The sequence below is a fragment of the Psammomys obesus genome, unplaced genomic scaffold (genome assembly GCF_907164565.1).
Source record: "Psammomys obesus unplaced genomic scaffold, mPsaObe1.curated_primary_1811, whole genome shotgun sequence".
Classification (NCBI taxonomy): Eukaryota; Metazoa; Chordata; class Mammalia; order Rodentia; family Muridae; genus Psammomys; species Psammomys obesus.
Window position 1 is genome coordinate 1,176,272 of NW_026586383.1, and position 20,344 is coordinate 1,196,615.

General features: G+C 49.0%; 1 protein-coding gene across 1 annotated transcript; it reads right to left on the reverse strand.

Annotated features, from left to right (window-relative positions):
* Positions 1–5: 5 nt before the first annotated feature.
* Rtp3 (receptor transporter protein 3) lies at positions 6–2,684 on the reverse strand (the record flags this gene model as incomplete). The annotated part of the gene is made up of 2 exons (XM_055601540.1): positions 2,399–2,684; positions 6–549 (listed from the first exon to the last, which is right to left on the reverse strand). Coding segments are annotated over exons 1-2 (699 nt in total), but the record flags the coding sequence as incomplete, so codon positions are not given.
* Positions 2,685–20,344: the final 17,660 nt, after the last annotated feature.

Consider the following 20,344-nt stretch of genomic DNA (forward strand, 5'->3'; position numbering starts at 1 on the left):
GATGGTTTTGAGGTGTGGCTAACCTTGGGGTCATCTTTGGTAGGGTTGCTGGCTTCGGGGTTCACTGTTGCTGCTTGGGGCTTTTCCACCTTAGAGGAGGGCTGTGAGCAGGGAATGTTGCTGCAAACGGCAGTGACCTTAGGCTCCCTAGTTGGCTTGGAGGTGGGAGATAATGGGGGTGCTGGTGGTTTTGAGGCTGGACCTAAGCCATTCTGAACGCAAAAGCCCTGTAGACATGCCTCACAGTTGTTGCTGTCATGTGGTCCTTCGAGGTTGGTGTCCCCAAGCAAAGGAATCTCACCCATTTGCTTAAACCCTTCCTTATAGCACTTCTTCAGGATTCGGAAGAGCAGGTTGTTTAAGATCCTTGAGATGTTGTCCCAAGTAAACTCTGGAGCTGCAAACGGAGGCTCAGGGCACTGATTGCATCTCTGAGCAAACACCCTCATCTTCACCTGTCCCTTGCCCTTCTTCTCACGCCAGCGCATGTGAAAGACCATCATGACTTGGCCAGAGGCCCAACTTCGAGAGCAGGAGGGACAGTGGAACCTGTGGAGAAGAGAGCCAGAGTTTCAGCCAAGCTGTGGGCAGGTGCCAGTGTGGGGGTGGAATTCTCACCAACACTGAGAAAAATGAATGAGCCCTCTCTCTCACCTCCACGGCGCCACCAACATGCCCGGTGACCATCATCAGGTACCTACTGTGCAAACGGTAAATTACAAAGCATGTGGCTCAGAAGGAACCTAGGGCATTTTCTAGTCCAGTGTGTACATCTCTGAGACAAGGCACACACTGGGAACTAACTCATCATGCCCCAGGATTGGGGGTTGCAAAGGAAGGACTGGAGCTCTGGTCAGTGGGGTCCAAGCCATTGTTTCTTCAAATATTGATGTAAATGCATTCAAGGCTATACATGCAACAGCCCCCAAGGAGACTGTGCTGAAATCAACAGGTGGATATAAGTGGGTTCAGGGTAAGTCCCCAAACACAGGTCAGAAGAGAGCCGCAAGCTCCTGCCTACCCAGGCAGCTTGCCTGCTTTGGTTACTGCAGGCTCCACGCAGATCACGAACTCCAGCTCTATCTTCTTTTTGTGGTCTCCCTCCCCCAACTCATTCTTTTTTTTTCTACACACATCAGAGAATTTTCCATTCTTTTGAGTGTTTGTCTCTGACAGGGTGCAGAAGGATACACTGTCTCGGCAGAGAAAGCAGGTTTTCTACGGTATTCCCGCAAATATCTGTTAGGAACAGTGAAGAAAGAATGGAAGGAGCCCGTGCTATCTAGAACAGGAATTGAGCAAAGCCAGAAGAGTGCACTGTGGCATAGACATGTATTCATTGCTCATCGAATAACCCATGAACCTATTGTTCAGCTAACTAGGGATTTTGTTTGTTTGTTCGGTTTTCTTGAGGCAGGGGCATCTGCAGAGGCGGGGAGTCAGAGGAGGTTGGGAAGAACGAGCTAGCTATCAGGCTGGTGCTAGCACACACCCTAGGACTTTGGGCGTGCTCAGTAAATGTGCCACCGAGCTCCAGTGCCAGACCCCTTTTCTATGTGACGGTCTTAGCCAACTCTCTTAGGGCAAATGTGGGAATGAACTGAGAAGCTGGCTCTGAGCCAGTGCACTAGCTGGGAGTTACTCTCACTCAGTTTTACACATTGGGCCTGAACTATCCTGAGCAGCTGTCCTGAGCAGCCGCCCACAGACAGCACCTGGCCTCAGCACTCTAGCCCCACCGTGTGACAGGCCAGAGTCCCAGGTTCTCAAATAAACAGACTAGAGTCCCAGGTTCTCAAATAAACAGACTATGGCCTTGTTCTCGAGCTTCCCAAAACATCTCTTGGCTGGGAAAGGTCCAGTCTCCTCACAGATGGCAGCAGGCATGGCAGATCCCAGGACTCCACCCTCTGTGCCCTCCTACCTCCACCCCTAGGCCTTGGAGCACCCACTTCCTCGCCTGGAAAAGAGAGGGTGAAATGTGGGGTGGCCTCTGAAAGTCCTATTTAAGAGCGAGGTATCGGCTCATAGTAGAGAGAGGAGTGCTGTGAGCTGCTTTGGGCCACCCCCCTCTGGCCCATCTCCTCAGTGTAAATCTGTCTCTTCCATGAAGAGGGACTCTTTCAAGGCTGGGAACAAATGCAGGGCACCTTGACTAAATAGGCTTCCATCCCTCCCCTCCACCTTCCTTACTGTCCCACTCCCCAGCCAAATCCTTAGTATCTAGGCATGCCACTGTTCTAAGTTCATAGTAACAGGCAGAAAACCCCAGTCTCTCATGAGGCTGGAGTTCCCTCCTGTGTTCTCAATGTGCAAGCCCGGACAGACAGTAGAGAGACAAGTAAGACAAGAGACAAGCAAGGACCTTCCAGGATACATACCATCATGCTTCCCTCACCTGGCAAAGGTCTTTTGCTGGTATTGTGTCCATCCTGGCTTCAGAACGTCAGGGAGAAGGTCCTTGTCTAGTGTGAGGGTCCATTTGTGCCACGGTTTCACCTCTTGAATCAGCTCCTGGAACACTTGTTGCCATAGTTCTATGTCTTTCATCATGGTTGCAGTACTGTGCCTAAGCTGGGGCAGGGTTCCGTTTGCCCCTGCAGTGTCTTGTGGGCCCAGACAGACCTGTAGCAAGAGGTAAGTTGTCCACTTCAGACGACAGTGGGTCTCAGGCTGGCGATCCCTTTGAAGACTTGAATTGGGACTGTAGTTCAGATCTTTTTGCCCCAGGGACAAAGGTCAGTTGAGTCTGTTCCCAAGTTCAGAGGACAGCAGTGGACAACCACAAAAAAATGAGAAGACTTGGAGCTTTGGTTTTTATGTCTCAGTATACTAGTGAGGAAGAGAGCATTGGAGCTCAAATCAGGAATGAGCTCGCACTGGCACAGAACCCTGGATGGCGGAAGCCGTACTTGCCTTTTCCCGTTCTAATATTGAAAATCTACATCTACTGGGCTGCTGAGCTCCTGCTTGGGGCAGAAGGGGCCTCCCTGGGATTCCCAAACTTTGAAGTCCTCTTTCTCACTTAGTTTCTCAGGAGGATGGTGATCTGCAGACATCTAGCTGTTCCCCTGCCTACCAACCAGAACCTGAGCAGAGAGGTCTCAGGCCCAAATTCCCCACTTACCATAATCAAAGTTGGTGATAAGGTGATGTGTCCCTGTGGGTGGGAGGCTGCTGGCTGAAGACCAACAGAGTCCCATTGCCTTCTACCACAAGAAGCTTCACCATCACCCCAAACCAAAGGAGAGCTAGGTAGAGCAGGGCCAGAGTGGGAGCAGGCAGCACTCTAAGGAAGGCAGATAAGATTCTGAGTGTCCACCCCCAAGACCCTATCCACAGACAGGGTGGGTCTTCCTATCACCCAGCTGGCCATTGACCTATCACCCTGGCTATTTCCCAAGCTGAAAGCTCCTCAGCCTGGAAGAAAGAAAGGAAACAAGGGGAGGGGCTTCCTGTGACATTTGGAAACAGAGCCTGACGTTTGGAAACTGAGGTTTCTCTGCATGGCATCTGGGCCAAGTCACAACAACCTCGGTGTACTCTTTTCTTCCTGTCCTTGTTTCATTTCTCAAATGTATCTGCTCAGTTACAAATTAACTACATTTGGGAAGTGGTTCTGCTTCTCTTTCCACCCTCCTCCCTTTCAACCTTCCACTATGTTGGGTCTGCCTGCTCGCCCAAACCAGCCTTTAATAAACAGACGCTCTATTTGTGCTCAGTGGTGCCATATTCTTCGCATTTTGGGGCCTCATCTCATTGTGTAACCCCTGGAGCTGATGCTGACGTGTTCCCAAGAGAAAGAAGGCCACTGTGTTTCTAATATAGAAAATACACATGTTAGGGGAGCTTTGTTCATGTCCCAATTACAGTGTTGGCTGTGGACTCAATATGAACAGGTCAACAACTGAATACAAAGGTTTAAAGCCTGGTGGTGGTGATGCACGCCTTTAACCCCAGCACTCGGGAGGCAGAGGCAGGCAGATCTCTGTGAGTTCAAGACCAGCATGTTCTACAGAGTGAGTTTCAGGAGAGCAAAGGCTACACAGAGAAACCCTGTCTCAATAAGGTTTAAAGCCAGGCTTGCATTAGCCTCTCCCGGGAAAATGAGTGGCTGTCTAGTCAACCCCAGGTAGGGCAACAACCACAGACCAAAGTGACCCTTTTCCCCAAGCCTAGCATGAGTTTACTGGGATTACTTACAGAAACATGGCTGAAGGATTGCCGACAGGGGCCTGAGCAACTCCATCATGGCTAAGTCACTGAAAAGTCTGACCCCGGCAGGGGTGACAGCTTCTCCGTAGCTGTATAGATGGCACCCCCTTCCTTGGTTAACTGTCCATCTCCTATGTACTATGACACCCCCTGAGATCGGGTGTGATTGGGGCAGAATTATGTACACCCAGGAGAGAACATAGAGCACAGTGGCTGGAATCTCCCTTGAGGGGCTAAGGACCCTTTCCTAGTGTGAGGGAGCGTCAGTCACAGTTGCTCCGGTTAATGTCAGTGGATGTTACTCTGGGAAACTGGAATTGCTACAGCATGAGGCTTTCCAGCTTCCCAGGAACAGGCTCATTTGAATAATTTTGAGGCCTCCTGAGCATCGGGGCTGTACTTTATCTGCCCTTAATTGTCTTGTATTGGGGCTTGAGGCTGTTAAGAGCAGATATCCAGTGGTTCACAGTGTGGTAGACAAGGAATGGTTAGAGTATAGGCATGGCAGGGTGTTGAAGAAGAAAAACTGACCAGGCCCTTGGCTAGAAACTCAAAGGTGGGTTGAGACACATTAAGAAAAATTTTATTACAAGATGATTCTTGACTTACATGGGTCAAAGTCCAACAGCAGGCATCTTTACAATGGAGGGCAGAGGGAGGTGTGTCACAGGAACATAGAAGAAGGCCATTGGAGATTAGAGTTAGACTGTCACAAGCAAAGAAATGCCTGGAGCCTGAGGAGGCAGAAGAAGTTTCTCTTTAGCACCTCTGAATGGATGGAAGGATTGCAGACAGCTAGACTTTGGGCCTCTGGCTTGCAGAACCATGGGAATAAATTTTTATTGTCTTAGGTCATCTGGTTTGTGGTCTAGCTGTGACAACAGGAACAATGGATAGGGACTCATGTTCTATTTTATAAGGGCACGTTTGTACTTCATGTTGGGAAGAAATGTGCCCATACACATCCCAGAGGGCTCGGCATAGACAGCTGCCAAAGATTTGTTTGTTCTAAGTTAACCTTTGACTCAGCACAGCTCAGCGGCCCTCGGAATGTGTGAACCCAGCTGCACAGAGAGATGGTAATGAGGGAGACGTGTGGGGACCACAAGGAGGTAAGGAGGCCAGAGCCTCAGAGGTCAGAGCCCATTGACCCCGGCCAGAGGATAAAGACTGCACTGTAGAACTGGTTTTGTTGCCATTCCCTGCCAAGTCTGTTAGCTGGAGATGCAAGGATGGCAGGTCCCAAGGATGCTGCTCCTTTGCCTTCTGAGACTGCCGGCTCTCTGAATGAGGCCGACTTAAAGATTCCAACGTTTGCCTCTGCTCTCTGTGCTGATTGGCAGCATGGACTCAATATTCTGCTTCTATTTGTATGGCAGCCCTAGGAAAACACTGCAGAAATCCTCCTGCCCCTTCCCAGGGGTTCTGTGCTCTGGGTGAGTCAACAAGACAAGAGCAACAAGGCCTGCTTGTTCCCAATTCAACCTCCTCAGAAGCCCACTCTTTGCAGACTAGAAGATTGTAATACTGTTGTAATGGTTTCAAAAATGTGTGAAAACAAATAATTAAAAACATTTTTAAAATTCTTGGTCTCATATAACCCTTTGTAACCCTGGGCCACAAACATCGCCTATCTTGAAATGAATGTTGGGAACGCGGGCTCACAAAGGGATGCCTCTAGAGGGCAACGGGTCAAAGGGTCACTTGCGTGGTTCTGTATGGGGCTTTATTTTATTTTGATTCAAAGTTAGTAGCAAATACTAAACGTTGCTTATCTGAAATGAGACTTTAACTAATTCAGTCATTGCTCCTCCACAGCCAAGAGGCTAGAAGGTGGGCAGAAACGCAAATCCCATGAGCACGTGGGAAGTGGCCTGCCGGAAGTGTAACTGGAAGAACGGAAGTGCGGTAGGTGTCCGTGCGTTGGGAGGGGCAGGAAGAGAAGCCCCAGAAATCCAAGTTTCTTCCTCTCAAATGCTGGGATGTAAGTGCATCGCCATGCCTGGTTCATTATTTATTTATTTATTTATTTATTTATTTATTTATTTATTTATCTACTCTCTATCTATCTATCTATCTTCAAGGCGAACACTTTTTTTCTGATTGAGCTATCTCCTGGCCCTATTTTTGTTTTAAATCTATAGAAACCCAAGGCCCTTAGATGCCACTTGAAAAAGCACTGACTTCCGGTATATAGAGCTATCCAGTATCACGGCAATTTATGACTGTCATCAAGCCTTCTTTCTCATGTTGGGTGTGCCTGAGCTTGCCTGTGAAGCTGACAGTCCAGGGTGGACAAACCTGGAAAGAGTTCAGCCCACCAGCGAGTAGATGGCCTGACTGGTTTGCACGTTCTGGTGGGGCCTGGAGTTGCTGAGCAGGCACTAGCCCTTGCTGAGTAGTAGAGGAGCCCGAGCCATATGGAAGCATGTAGTAGATATGACAGCTCAGTATCTCATCTTTGGACCGCCCGCCAGGCAGAGGCTGAGAGGGGGACCTAACCAGAAGCTGTGAAAAAGGATGGAGTGCCCAGCTGCCCGGGTCTCTGAGTCCATGTTGAGAGGGCAGCAGAAAATGGGGTCCACCGTCTACACAGAAGTGGTTCTCAACTTGTGGGTCACCTAAGACCATTGGAAAACATGGATATTTACGTTACGATTCGTATCTAGCAAAATCATAGCTGTGAAGTAGCAACAGAAAACATTTTATGGTTGGGAGTCGCCCACAATGTGAACTGTACTAAGAACCGGACCGACGGCTGGTTTTGCTAGGGAGAAAAGCAGCAGAATATAGGAATTTTGCGGCAGGGAAGCTTTCCAGGGTGGCCTGGGATTGGAGGGACTATATGGCCTGATTTTGAAGCTCCCTGGTGATTGGAGGGTTTTCCTGTCCAGGGATTGGTGGATTTTCTTCGCCCTTTATCCTGCAGCCTGCTCTTCTTGCAGTATGTCTTTAGCGCTCTCTACCGAGAAAGCTGTTCCGTGTAGTCTCAACCACCAGTAGTAGCTTCAGTTCCAGGACATCCGACCTCCACAGGACTCCAGGGATGTATGTGGTGGACAGACAGACATTGAAGCGAACACTCACACACGTAAACTTTTTTAAAACTCAAAAAAAATGCTTTATTAGCATATGTTAATTATACGTAATAATGTATTTCGTCATATTTTCATACATAGGAGGGAGGGGGGGTCACAGTTTCACCTTCCTTAGTTGTGTACCCTCTGCTGAGCCCACCAGGTTCTGACAAATAACTCCAGACTCACACAGATGGTCCTGGGTAGTGCTGGTGAGTCACAAAACAAAACCAAATAAGTAGACATAAACACGGGAGAGAGAATTGTGGGGAGGAGGGAAGGTGGACAGAGGTGGTCCCGGCCCCTACGGCCCCCTCCCCCGTGTGTGTGTGTCCTGATGATGTTAGCGTCGTTCACAGCAGCGTGGGTGGAAGCTTGGAGCAACTGCACCTCACCAATGGCTGCACCCCTGAAGAGCATGTCGGGAAAGGAGATGTTCTAAACAGATGTGTGTCTGCCTCCCTCTGAGGATCAGGCCACTGAAGTAGGAACACTCAAACAATAGACTCCACAGAACAGAACTCCTGCCGGGAGCCAGCCAGGAAGATTACAAAGGCCGGGCACCAGCAGACCTGCCCAGAGGAGGGTTGGTTTCTCTCGTGCTTCCTGGGCAGCCGGATTAACACACTCACGGTTCTTAGCTTTTGTCTCATCCTTTCTGTGGACTTTAACACTGGTTTAGGAGAGGTGGAGGGAAGCTAGGAGTTTTTCTCTTCCTAGTTTAGCCGAACTATATGGGAAGGGCCCAGACCCTTGCAGGTGTGGCGCCCCTGGGCTGGCAGGCTGAGCCGGTCATGGTGAGTAAGCCCTCCGTGTTCTCTACATCAGCTCCTGGCCTTAGGTTTCCGTCCTGTTTGAGTTCCTGTCCTGACTTCCTTCAACATAAACAGTGATGTGTAACCGAAAGCCCAAAAAACCCTTTCCTCCCCAACTTGTTTTTTTGGTCATGGTGTGTCATCAGAGCAATTAGAACCCCTGACCAAGTTAGTATTAGATTAAAATCTAATAATCATCTAACCATAAAGATACAAAAGAATGGATAAACGGATGGAGGAGTGGAGCTGGGAGGTGGCTGCTCAGACAAAAAGGCTTGTGTTCAGCTCCTAGAATTCACGTAAAATCGGGGATGGAGCGATGACTCGGAAGCTAAGAGGCTGCTCTTCCAGAGGGACCTGGGTTCAATCCCCAGCACCCATGTGGCAGCTCACAGCTGACTGTGGCTCCAGTCCCAGGGCATCTGACGCCTTCGTTCTGGCTTCCCTAGGCACACGTGTGGTGCACAGACATACATGCAGAAAGGTTAAAAACAAAACCCAAGTGCAGCAGGCCCCACCTGTAACCACAGGGCTGGGAAAATACACACGGGCAATTCCCTGAAGCTGACTGACAGGTCGGTTTAATGAAGTGGGTGAGCTCCAGGTTCAAAACATGATCCTATTTAAAAAAAAAAAAAATGGGGAAAGATGAAGGATGAGAGTGGAAGTCAACTTCCGGCCTCCACACTCACGTGAACTTCTGTATGTGCTCAGGCACCCCCCACACACGCATTAACAAGTGTGTGCATCACACACACTAAACAAAGAAGCAAACAGCATTTTCAAACAGTGTGACCTCATCTAGGAAGTGAGGCCTGGTCCAGCCCCTACCTCTTTCCTCTTCCTCTGTGGGCTAGACTCACTTCATAGTGAGTTTCAAGACGGCCAGGGCTTTGTAGTGAGACCCTTTCTCAAAACAAACAAACAAACAAACAAACAAACAAACAAACGAATAGAGAAAGGGGAAGCAGTAACCTTATAGTGAAAAGAGCCCAGTGAGGAGATTGCATCTCCCACGTGGGAGGCTCGAGCCCTCTGATGGGACGGGGAAGTGGGAGGGGCTTCACCTCCACGGTGGTCTCTCCCCAAGCCTGTGAGCAGATAAACAGAAGACACATCCAGCACCAGTCAGAAGAGAATTCCCAGGGGTGGTTGAGGTCCATGAACCATAATAAACAATGAAGGACACGAGGACACTTTGGCATGTAGTGCAGCTTGCTGAGTGCCCTCCTAGAACAGAAAGGGGATTTTAGTGGGAAAACCAGACAAAAATCCAAAGCCTGGGGTTTAGTTAGTAGTTATGTACCAATGTCAGCTTGCTGGATTTTTTTTTTAAGATTTATTTATTTTTACCTTATGCACATGATTGTTTTACCTGCACGTGTGTGTGTCCGTGTCCTGCCTACCTGGAGCCTCCAGGGCCTCAGGTCTCCAGGAACTGCAGTTACAGGTGGCTCTGAGTGCCATGAGGGTCATTTGCAGGAACAAGTGCTCTCAAGCCACTGAGCCACCTCTCCAGCCCGCAGCTTGTTAAGTTTTTCACCAGCGGACCTTGGTAACAGGATGGTGTGGGGGCCCCAGGAGGTCCTGGATGAGGGGGTGGATGGGGGACCTCCAAACTAACTTTGCAATGTTTCTGTAAAAACCGGAACAAAATGCTTGTTTTAAACATGAGCGTTTGCGGCTGGGCATCGTGACGCACACCTTGAATTCCAGTCCCCAGGAGCCAGGGGAGGGCAGATCTCGTTGAGTTTGAGGCCAGCCAGGGCTGCATGGTTGGGAGAACTAGTCTCTGCAGGGTCTGACCAGGTCCCAGTGAGGTCAACAGATACAGACCCATCCACACCTGGTTCTGTCAGTGAAAGGAGCACGGAGGTTACAAGCTCGCACCTCTAGAGGGCGCCCTGGTCCTGCCTCTGGGGCTGAGTTGGACTCCCTAGTTCGCTGGGAGGAGGACTTTGCCCGACTTGAAGTTACCTCTGTCACCAAGCCCTTCCAGGGCTTTTCAGCTCCTGCTGCTAGGTCCTGAGAAGCCAAGCCCCAGCACGACACTCCTTTCCTTCCAAAGCTGGTTCAAAATTCTTCATCTCACCTTTCTCAGGATGACCACAGGCCTTAGAAGAGTCTGAGGCAAGTTGGCTCTCGTGGCCCCTCCTATGTTCTTTCCAAGAGAAGCACACAATGGTTAGGTGACTTTCTGAAGTCGTCCTAGTTGCACTTCATCCTGTGATCCCGGTTCTCTTTCTGGGAGAAGTGAGTTCCTGCAGGCCAAGGAAGATCCTCACACAGTGAGCCACAGCTCAGGCCCTGATCCATCCCAGCAGCTTCCGGTGATTACCGGGCACTCCTTAAGCAGCGCTGCACAGTTCGCAGCTGGCTTGAGCCACAAGCATAGTGGGCTTGAGAAGGACAAGGTTTGGAGACCAGCCAGCAGGTTGCGGTGTGTGTGTGTGTGATGTGCGTGTGGTATGATGTATGTAGTGAGTCTGTATATGTGTGTATGTGTGTGTGATGTGTATATGGTGTGGTGTGGTGTGGTGTGGTGTGTGAGTGTGTGTGGGCCTGTGAGTATGTGAGTATGTGCTGTGAGCTTGCTAGTCTCAAGCTCTGAGCCTTCTGGTCAGACTGTCCCCTGAGCTCCTGACTACTGTCCTGATTCCCACAATGCCAGCCTGGGCTCTGGACTGTGCCCTGACTGTTCCAAGACTCCAACCAGCCTTCCTTCCGGGAAGAAGGGAGACTCACCTCTGTCAACATGTAGGGACTGGCTAGGCCACTGAGCTCCAGAGACTTGAGAGAGAAGATTGCCAGGCAGGGGACATCATTCGGGGGCCAGGCTTGTGAATCCCGTGACCCTTTGGCAGCCCCTGAGGGTGCTGGGAAAGTGGATCTCTGTGCCCAGGGCAATGGTGGGGAGGATGTGAGAGACTGACTGGGTGGCCTCAGCTCTCAGCAGGCGCCAAGAATGTCTGACATATTTTTCTTTATTTCCGTATTCCTCCCCTGGGGGGCTTTGATGTTCCTGTTTCATCAGGCGCAGCTAATTTTGACCATTGACTGCACTGGCAGTGTGCCTGGGCCCTGGATCGTATGGGCTGAGTTCTGTGTTGGGAGGAGGGTGGCACATTCTGGCTTCTTCCTGGTACTGCCTCCCTAGGAGAGACATGCAGGTGTTCAAGGTCGGGTGTGAGAAAGGAGAGCACAGTCAGGCTCAGGTGGCTTCTTCCCTGCTTCCAGCCTTGATCTCACGATTTGTGAAATTTGGGGGATGGTCACTGGACTTCCTTCTTGGGGAGGCTGAGAGAGAATGTGTCTTACCCACCGACTGTTTGGAATGGCACTCATCAAAGGCAAGGCTCAGAGAGTGCTCCCCCAAACATCCTTGTTCCTTCTTTGCTTCCTCTCTCTTTTCAGCTCTGCTTCAGAGTCCTATTCCGTGGTGACTTGGCTGGCCACAAACATTGACTAACCCTCCCACCACCCCTTCAGCTGTCATCCCTTTCCTCTCGAGCCGTTGGCAATCTTGGCATTGGAGGTCGAAGCTGCCATATCAGGGAAAGCTTTATGGGTTCCAGAGGGCAAGGAGAGGGCTGTTTATAAGGCCGAAGTCTCCCCTCTGGTGGCCTTTTCAAACAAATTTTTATCTCCTTATGTAATGCACATCTAAAACCACATTAATATTCCTATAGATAGATTAATTACCACAAAATGAACAATAATACCCCAAGCCAGGAAAAACAGACCCAAAAGAAACAAAACGTCATTACCGGCTCAGTGACTTCTGCCCACCTCCACCCTCGTCAACAAGTTTCCTGCTCCTCCTTCCAAGGGAGGTGGTGTTAAATGAACTGGAATCTGCAAAACTGTGCCCCTTTGACCTTCCCTTACTTGCATTCCTGTGGCTCCTGAGGGTGCCCAGGTCTATTGTATTTGTGTGGTGGGAAAATAATAGTATGCAATTGTTACCTGTTGCTAGTTCAGTGACCACCTGTGTTGGTAGCGGGCAATCAGCCAAGGTGGGGAGCTTTCACACCACAGGAATTAACAAATGCTATAAATTGATTGCCCCCCCCCATTGGGTGTCTAGTGTTAGATTTCAAAAAGCAAAAATACTAGTAAACTAGTTATATCAAACTAAATTACAAGTGGCTTATTAAGAGCCTACCAGTCAGCAGGGCAGTGGGAGTGCACACCTTTAATCCCAGCCCTGGGGAGGCAGAGGCAGGAGGCTCTCTAGGTTCGAGGCCAGCCTGGTCTACAGAGTGAGTTCCAGGACAGCCAGGACTACACAGAGAAACCCTATTTTGAAAAACAAACAAACAAACAAACAAACAAATAACAACAAAAAGAACCTACCAGTTCACTCCATCCCTGATCACAGCGTATCCACTCATTTCCCTCTCACTGCATCTTTCGTGAGGTTTTCACACCAATGGGAATTCTCTAGTTCATTAGGGATTGGAACAGATTTCAATAGTTCACGCAGCAGGTGGCTTCTCTGCTGCAGAAGCTCTCTTTTCTGCTTCGGGTTTCTTGGTACCTGCAGCCTTTTCCTTTCAGGGCTTTAAAGGCTCCTTCTCTTGACCCTCCACAGGCTTCTTGCCAGTAGCTCCCTGGTGTGCAGCCCCCTCATCTGATTTGGTTTCCAGCCTGGCATAGCCTGCTGCCCTGCGCGTAGTCTTTGCCTTTGGACGGAGCTTCAACAGGATTCCCAGGCAGCTCAGCAGGTTCTGATTCTGGACTCTAATGAGGAGAGGTGCTTGGAGGCCTCTTTGCATCTCTGGGACTTGCCAGGTTCTGCTAAGGCCTCATTCTCATCTTGTGCCTTTCGGAGTGATAGTTACTCTTGAGGAGAGTAGCTGTGGGGCTTGGGCTGCAGGAGCAAGCTTCAAGTGCTCAGCTTGCTTACCTACAGCAGAGAGCTACCAGGATGCTTCAGAAGGCCTTGGTACCACTGCCATTATTACAGATGGTGCAGGGCCCCTGGGCTGGATGTGGTGGCGGTTTCTCATTTTGCCCTTGCCAGCTGTCATGCAATGAGAGGCAGAGCCCTTCTTGCTGTCACCTTAGGCAGCAGCACAACCCCTTTGGTCTTCCTGTGACCTTCACCGTCAACCACCAAAGGCCATTCAGAAGCTCCTCAGTGTAATGACCTTTGGACACGACCAAAGCTGGTGAGGCAGAGACGGCCACACCACTTGAGGCTTATGATGACTCTGTGGTGTCAAGGACTGCAGCTTTTGCTTAGCAAAGACACGCAGCCTCCCAGACGTGTATTTCTAAAAGCACCCTGGCCAGAGTAGTGGGTCCCACACCTCAGCTCTGCCAGCACCTCAGGACAGCACTGGTCAGATAACCTGCTAGATCCCTGATGGCACCGAGGCCGTCTTTTTTATTGCTGTTGCTTGTTTCTGAGACAGGGCTTCATATAGCTCAGGATGGTCTCAAATTCACCATGTAGCCAAGGATAACCTTGAACTTACAATCCTCCTGCCTCTGCCTCTTGAGTGCTGAGATTCGAGGCGTGTGCACACATCCAGTTTATGTAGTACCTGGGATCAAACCCAGGGCTTTGTGCATGCTAGGCAAAAACAGTACTTCTGAGGCCACATCTCTAGCCCCAATGGTGAGTTTTATCTTATTTCTGCTGTATGTGACTGTGTGTGCCTTGTGTGTGCGAAGACCAGAAGTCAAACTGGGATGGTGTGCCCTTGGGCTGTCCGGCTTGGTTTTTGAGACAGATCTCTCACTGGGACCTACGACTTACTTTATCAGGCTGGCCGGCCATCAAGCCCTAGGAATCTGTCTGTCCCTGTCTCCTTAGAGCTGGGAGTACAGACATGGTCCACATGCTCAGCATTTTTACTTTTTTATTTTATCAAACTCAGCTTCTTATCAAACCAACTATGTTATCTACCCCGGGTGCCATCGGTGAAGTTTTAAAACACGTCAGCTGTACCTTGTATCCTGTCTCACAATCAGCAGTTGAGAAATAGGGTGACAGTTATCAGCAAAACATTCCATAAGCACACTCCTTGCAGCGGTGTAACCTTGGCAGGTTAGAAGACTGCAGGAAGAGAAAGTGGTCATAGAGGGCCCTTCCCCATCTCCAGGAGGGGGCTGAACTAGGATGGCCCTGAAGATTGGTATGTGTGTGTGGGGAAAGGGGCATCAGATGCAGGGACAGCTGTGAGCATTGTCAGGACAGGACAGGACAGGACAGGACGGTGAAGCTCATCAAGAAAAGATGGGCACTGCCACTGGCAAATGGGTTCCGACGCTCAGGGCATCAGCGTAGCACCCGGCCTGTTACAGGATCCTAAGAATTAGTAAGCAGGGCGAGACTGAGAATGGCTGGCCTCAAGAGTCTTGGCCCATGTGCCGGAAGACTTATTTCCCAGTCTTGATAGTGTGGGTTCACAGATCAATCTATTCACTGTACATCCTTTTCACTGGAGGTGTCAGTGCCAGAGCCTGGGCCCTGGCAGCCCTAAGACGGGAGTCTCTATCACTCAACAGGCCAATGAAACTGACAGGTAATAGCGAGAAGCAGAACAAGGAGCAAGGAGGTCCAGTGACTCCCTGTTGTTCTTTCATTTTTGTTCTTGTGATAAAGTACTCCAAGTGAAAAGCAGTTTAAGGGTTTGTCTCAGCTTACTCTTCCAGGTCATAGTTCATTGTTGTGGGGAAGTTAAGTGAGCTAGTCCATGGTCGAAAGTAGAAAGAAATGGAAACATACATGGTCATTGGCTTGCTTTTGCCCAGCTCAACTTATGTACCCTTATACTGTTTGGGACGCCCTACCTAGGGAATGATGTCACCCACAGTGGGCTGGGTATTCTCACACAGGTTATCTTTGTGCCACAAGCCAATGCAATGTGGGGATTGTAGACAGTCTCCCCTCAAGACTCTTCACAGGTGATTCTAGGTTGTGTCAAGTTGACAGTTAAAGCTAAAATCCCACCCTTCAAATCCATCTTCAGGGTCCTGATATGAAGCTCAGGTTCTAATAGCAGGCCAGAGACATGCGTTGCTAAGCAGTCCTGGCCGAGGCGTGGTTTAGCCCACCATCATCGTCTCAGTTCCAATCTCTCACGCAAGATGCTCTGAAAAGCTGTCAGAATTACATGCAGTCTCTTGCTGAGAGGCAAGTCTGTCTCTGGATGGCACCAGGTTTCAGCCTATCTTCTTCCAGTATGGGATCCTGGGGGAAATTCTACATTCTGGGAGTTCTTTGTTCCAGTGTTCAGACAGCCAAAGCAGGGAGTACAAGTCTCACTTTAAAATATCCTTATTCTTTCCAGGATGCTAACATTCTGGCTTCTGTTTCACCTTTTCTATAAACTGTAACACTGCCGTAGGCAAGGCAGGGACAGACTTCAAGTCTCTCCTGATTTCTGGCCGGGACAAATACGCCTATTCTTCTGTTCACTGACACGGCGTAGACAGTGCGAGTGACCCGTAGAGCAATGATTAAGAGCTTTCTAAACACTGTACCCAACTCCCTCTAAGGTTTCTGAATGCTTTCCTTGTCCTTGCAGCCCGGACACCACTTTCCCCTGCGTTCTCTCACAGAAGCAATCACTCACAAGCTTTAGTTGTGAAATCCCAGCGGCAAGCTCACGACCAGATGTGGCCCACAAAGAGAAAAGCCTGAGCCTGGCCTGGAGTCCACACGCAGGAAAGGGACTGTGCGCACAAGAGCAGGTGAGCCACAGATAGGTGGAGCTTCAGGCTTAAGTGGGAAGTCGCCGCACGTGCCATTCCCACAGGCATGGTGGGTGTTGTCAGAAAGGCCAGAGTTGATCTGAGAACCATCCACCAACATGATTCAGATCGCCAGTGACCACCCATCCTATATAAATAGGCGTCTGCATTGTTCTATGGAGAAAGTGGAAAGAATTCAACCAAAGTTCCAGATTTCTCCCTTTGGTTTCTTTCTGTGTGTATGTTGGATACATGTAGAGGCCAAAGGTCAAGCTCAAGTGTCACTCCTCAGGCGCTGTCCACCTTGTTCCCTGAGGCATAGTCTCTCACCATACCTACGGTCAGTTCAGTCCACCAGTGAGCTCCAAGGGTCCTCTTGTCTCTGCCTCCCCAGGGCTGTGCCACCATGCCTGGCGCTGGGTCAAACTAGGGTCCTAATGCTCACCCAGGAGGCAGTTTACTGCAGGAGCGCTCGGCCCAGCCCCTTTCCTCATGGACTTCTGAGGTGTCGAGGTCTGCTGGCCTGTGCCTGGAGCAGAGCTTCTGGTAGACCTCTTCTCCAGGCTGCCTTAACATAGCTAGTTGCCTTCATGTCAGTCAGTGCCACACCATCCTCTCAGCTTCTCAGCCAAACCCCAGGTGCCGTCCTTGACCCTCTCGTTCATACCCCCCACTCCCTTCTGATGTCAGCAAAGCTTAGTCTCCACTTTAAAAATACGCCTGGCATTCGGCCTTTGCCACTGCCTCTCTCCACTGTCACGTCGTAGTTTGAAACCCTTCATCCTTTTTCTGGATTGTCACCTAAGTTTCCGCGGTTGCCTCCCCATTCCCTTTTGCCTCTACCCCTCAGTTGACCCTTCTGTCCTGCAACAGTTCTCATCTTACTCAGAGTAAAAGCCAGCATTACTCCACCTGCACACGAGGTCCAGTGGGTCTGGAAACCTACAATCTTCCTTTTAGCCCCTCGGATCCAGCCAGCTCTCCATTGTGAAGCTGCTGGAAGGTGCCTGTTGGGGCAATGTAGGAGGTTTCCTCCCTGGCGCAGGGCAGACTGCTTCAGGCAGGAGGCAGACACTCCCCCTCCCCTTGCTCTACGTACAGGCGTCACCCCTCATGCCTCTTCTGCTGCTGTGGTGAAAGAATGTCCTCCTCATCACCCATGGTGGAAAGTGTACAGCTTCTTATCTGTTGCCCTTAAAGGCAGAGACTGAGTCCGGTGGTGACTGACTTGCCTCACCTCTCCATCCAGAGTATTGTGTGTTCATGTGTGTGTCAGGTGCCCTTATGTAGCATGTGGAGGCTAGAGGTCAGCCCAAGGTGTTGTCTCCGAGGCACTGTCCACTTTTTTTTTTTTTTTGGAGACAGTTTTTTATCTTTCACTGGTCTGGAGCTCACCAAGTGGGCTAGGCTGGCCAGCCAGTGAGCCCACCTGTCCCCATCGCCCCCGTGCTGCGAGTACAAACACGCTGCCATGCCCAGACTTTTTCTTCTTCCTGTATGGATCTGGAGATTGAACTCAGGTCTCCACACCTGCTGACTGAGCCATCTCATCTGACTAAGATGTTTTTAATTGAAGAATACCCCTGCCCTCATTACAGGTCAGGAAGCCCAAAGAAAGCAAGCACAGGATAGATTGCCTCTTCTGGTTTTAGAGATGCCATTTGCAAAATGGATCAAAGGAAATATTCTTCTCTAGAGGGTCTTGGATTTTTATAGGTTAAATTATTTCATAGGAATAACCTCAAGAAAAGAGTATTTCCAAATATCCTGGAAATTGCTGTTTTTTGGCTCTTTCCTCTGTGTCCAAATAGACACCAGGTTCTGCTTCACCTACTAAGCCACCAGACTTGGCTCTTTAGTTCCTCATTCTACAGGTTACCTCCTTCCCTCTGGCTTCCACGTGGCTTCAGCAAGGGGCACCTTCCGTGATGAATCAAGCAGGCCTGGCATTTTCATAGCAACTGCTCTCAGGATGGTGACCCATCTGGAGCCTGTGGGAAGTGGACCTTTTGGAGATCCTTGGGCTTTGACATGATCTGATTTACAGAAGCTCGCAAAAACATCTGGAAACAATTATAATGGTAATGAGTCTTTGCTGAGGTTTCACAATGCTGTTTGACCTAATGCTGAACACCCAGAGTTCCTCATTAGCCACTCATTAAAAACTATTCATGAGAGTCCAGGCTGTCATCTTGGACATAGCCAGTGGGCCTGTTCTTTTGGGGTACTTGGGATTTTCCCTTCTTGTAGCTCTTAGATAATACACCATTGACTAGTGGTCTGGGAAGTCACGTTGAAGGTGTCAAGGCCCTGAGGAGGAGGAAAGTTGAGAATAATATGATTGGATGTTCCTAGCAGCCTGAGTGTCTGTTCTTGGACCTGCGGAGGTTCCTACGGAGGACAGCAGAGAGGACTGTGGATTTTGGACTTCCTGGAGCAGCATTTATATGACATTATAAGATGAGGGATGTGGACTCTGGGGATGGAACTTCAGCTCCCGGCAAGAATAATCCAGGAAGTGTGTATTGCACTGTGAAAGCCCTCTGCCTACAGTGCGATCACCAGAACAAAGTCTAAATGGAGACATCAGGCACCCAAAGAGTTTAATGAAAGCTAGAGTTCAGATGTTCTCTCAGCTATGATTTCTTTTTTTTTTTAAAGACAGGTTTTCCCTGTGTACCTCTGGCTGTCCTAGGACTCTCTTTGTAGACCAGGCTGGCCTTGAACTCACAGAGACCTCCTCCCTCCTGAGTGCTGGGATTAAAGGCCACATAGCATGCCCTGCTCAGATAAGATTATTACACAGCTACTCGGTATGTGCTTCCTAAAACTTTGCTGGCCTCAGAGACATCAGAGCAAAATGCATTGGTACTCCGGTGGCTTAAAAGGGGAGTGCAAACATAAGGTGCTCTTACTTACAAATTGCCAAGCTTTCATAAAATAGTGAGGGAGTGAAGGAAATCAAGCAAAAGCACAAAATGAAACCACTGAAGATGTGGACTACAGCACTGAAGAAAACTTTAAAAGTTCTTGTGAATCTATTATGCTTCTTGCTACTAAACATAAAACAAAAACCCCAAATAAGTAGTTTAAGAAAGTTTTGTAAACAGCAGCTTAATAAAATTCACCCTAACGAAGCTTTATAGTCTAGTTTCAACCACAAAACATCCATCAAGCAGCTGCATAGTCTTGAGTACTGTTCTAGCACATTCACTTTTGCTTCATTAAATTCTAACAATTTCATTAGGAAAACACTTTAATGTTCTCATTTTTTTTAAAGATTTATTTATTTATTATGCATACAGTATTCTGCCTGCATGTACACCTGCAGGCCAGAAGAGGGCATCAGATCTCACTATAGATGGTTGTGAGCCACCATGTGGTTGCTGGGAATTGAACTCAGGACATTTGGAAGAGCAATCAGTGCTCTTAACCTCTGAGCCATTTCTCCAGGCCCTAATGTTCCCATTTTCATGCAAGAAAGCTAAAACTAAAGATGCAGAATGACTTGCCTAGACCTAGGAAATGGGTAAGAGGTAGAGATATTTTGAGCTTTAACTACTTCTGTCACTCTGCCACTGTATTTATATATTTAGGAATATATAATATATACTATGAATGTGAGATTATATATATATATATATATATATATATATATATACAATTAAGAAAATAGAGGTCAGGAATTTGAGAAAGAGCTAGGGAGGTATATGGGAAGGCCTGAAGAAGGGAAAGAAGAAAGAATATAATTTATATATTTAAACATTATGTTTTAATTTCAAAAACAAAAGATATACATAATTGACCCAGAACTAGAATGTGAGCTGAGAATCAGTGTTCATCTCTCTCTGACCAGTTGCCTCATGACCCTGCCAATGTGTCTTTCTTGCCACGATGGACTGAGCCACAGTAAATCCTTCCGTCAGTTGTTTCAGTCAGGCGCTTTGTCAGAGCCACAAGAAAAGCCCCCAATACCTCCTTGCTGAGCGCACCCTTACAGGGTGGAGTTCAGTGTCAAGGGGCCAATACCGTCCATTGACTGTGGAGTGTGCTTCTGCCGGGTGCAGTGGGCACAGTCATTCCCAGCACGGAGAGAGCTACTGGTCTAAAGAAGACAGGAGGCTGTTCCTCAAGGACATATCAGAAGAGAGTAAGGGAGGTTCTGTGTCTTCCGGGATGGGCTGCACTGGAGGAGACAAGGGTTAGGGGGAATACTCAGAAGCCGAGGCACGCACTCTGGCTGTCTCACGGCCACGGAGTAGAAAGGAACAAACAGGAAGAATGGGGTGCTCTTGAACCCAATGTATACACACGATAGGCAGAGAGAAGGGATTAGTGAAACACAGGCTTTGCCTGAAGTCTGAGGTCCTAGGACCAGCCCTGCCTAAGGAGAGTGAAGAAGAGGCCCTGGGGAGTCAAAGGGGCTAGAGAGAGGGAGAAGGAAGATGGACAAATAGAGAGCCCTTTGATTGCTGAGGTGTTTTTTTTGTTCTTTGTTTTTTTTTTTTTTTTTTTTTTTTTTTTTTTTTT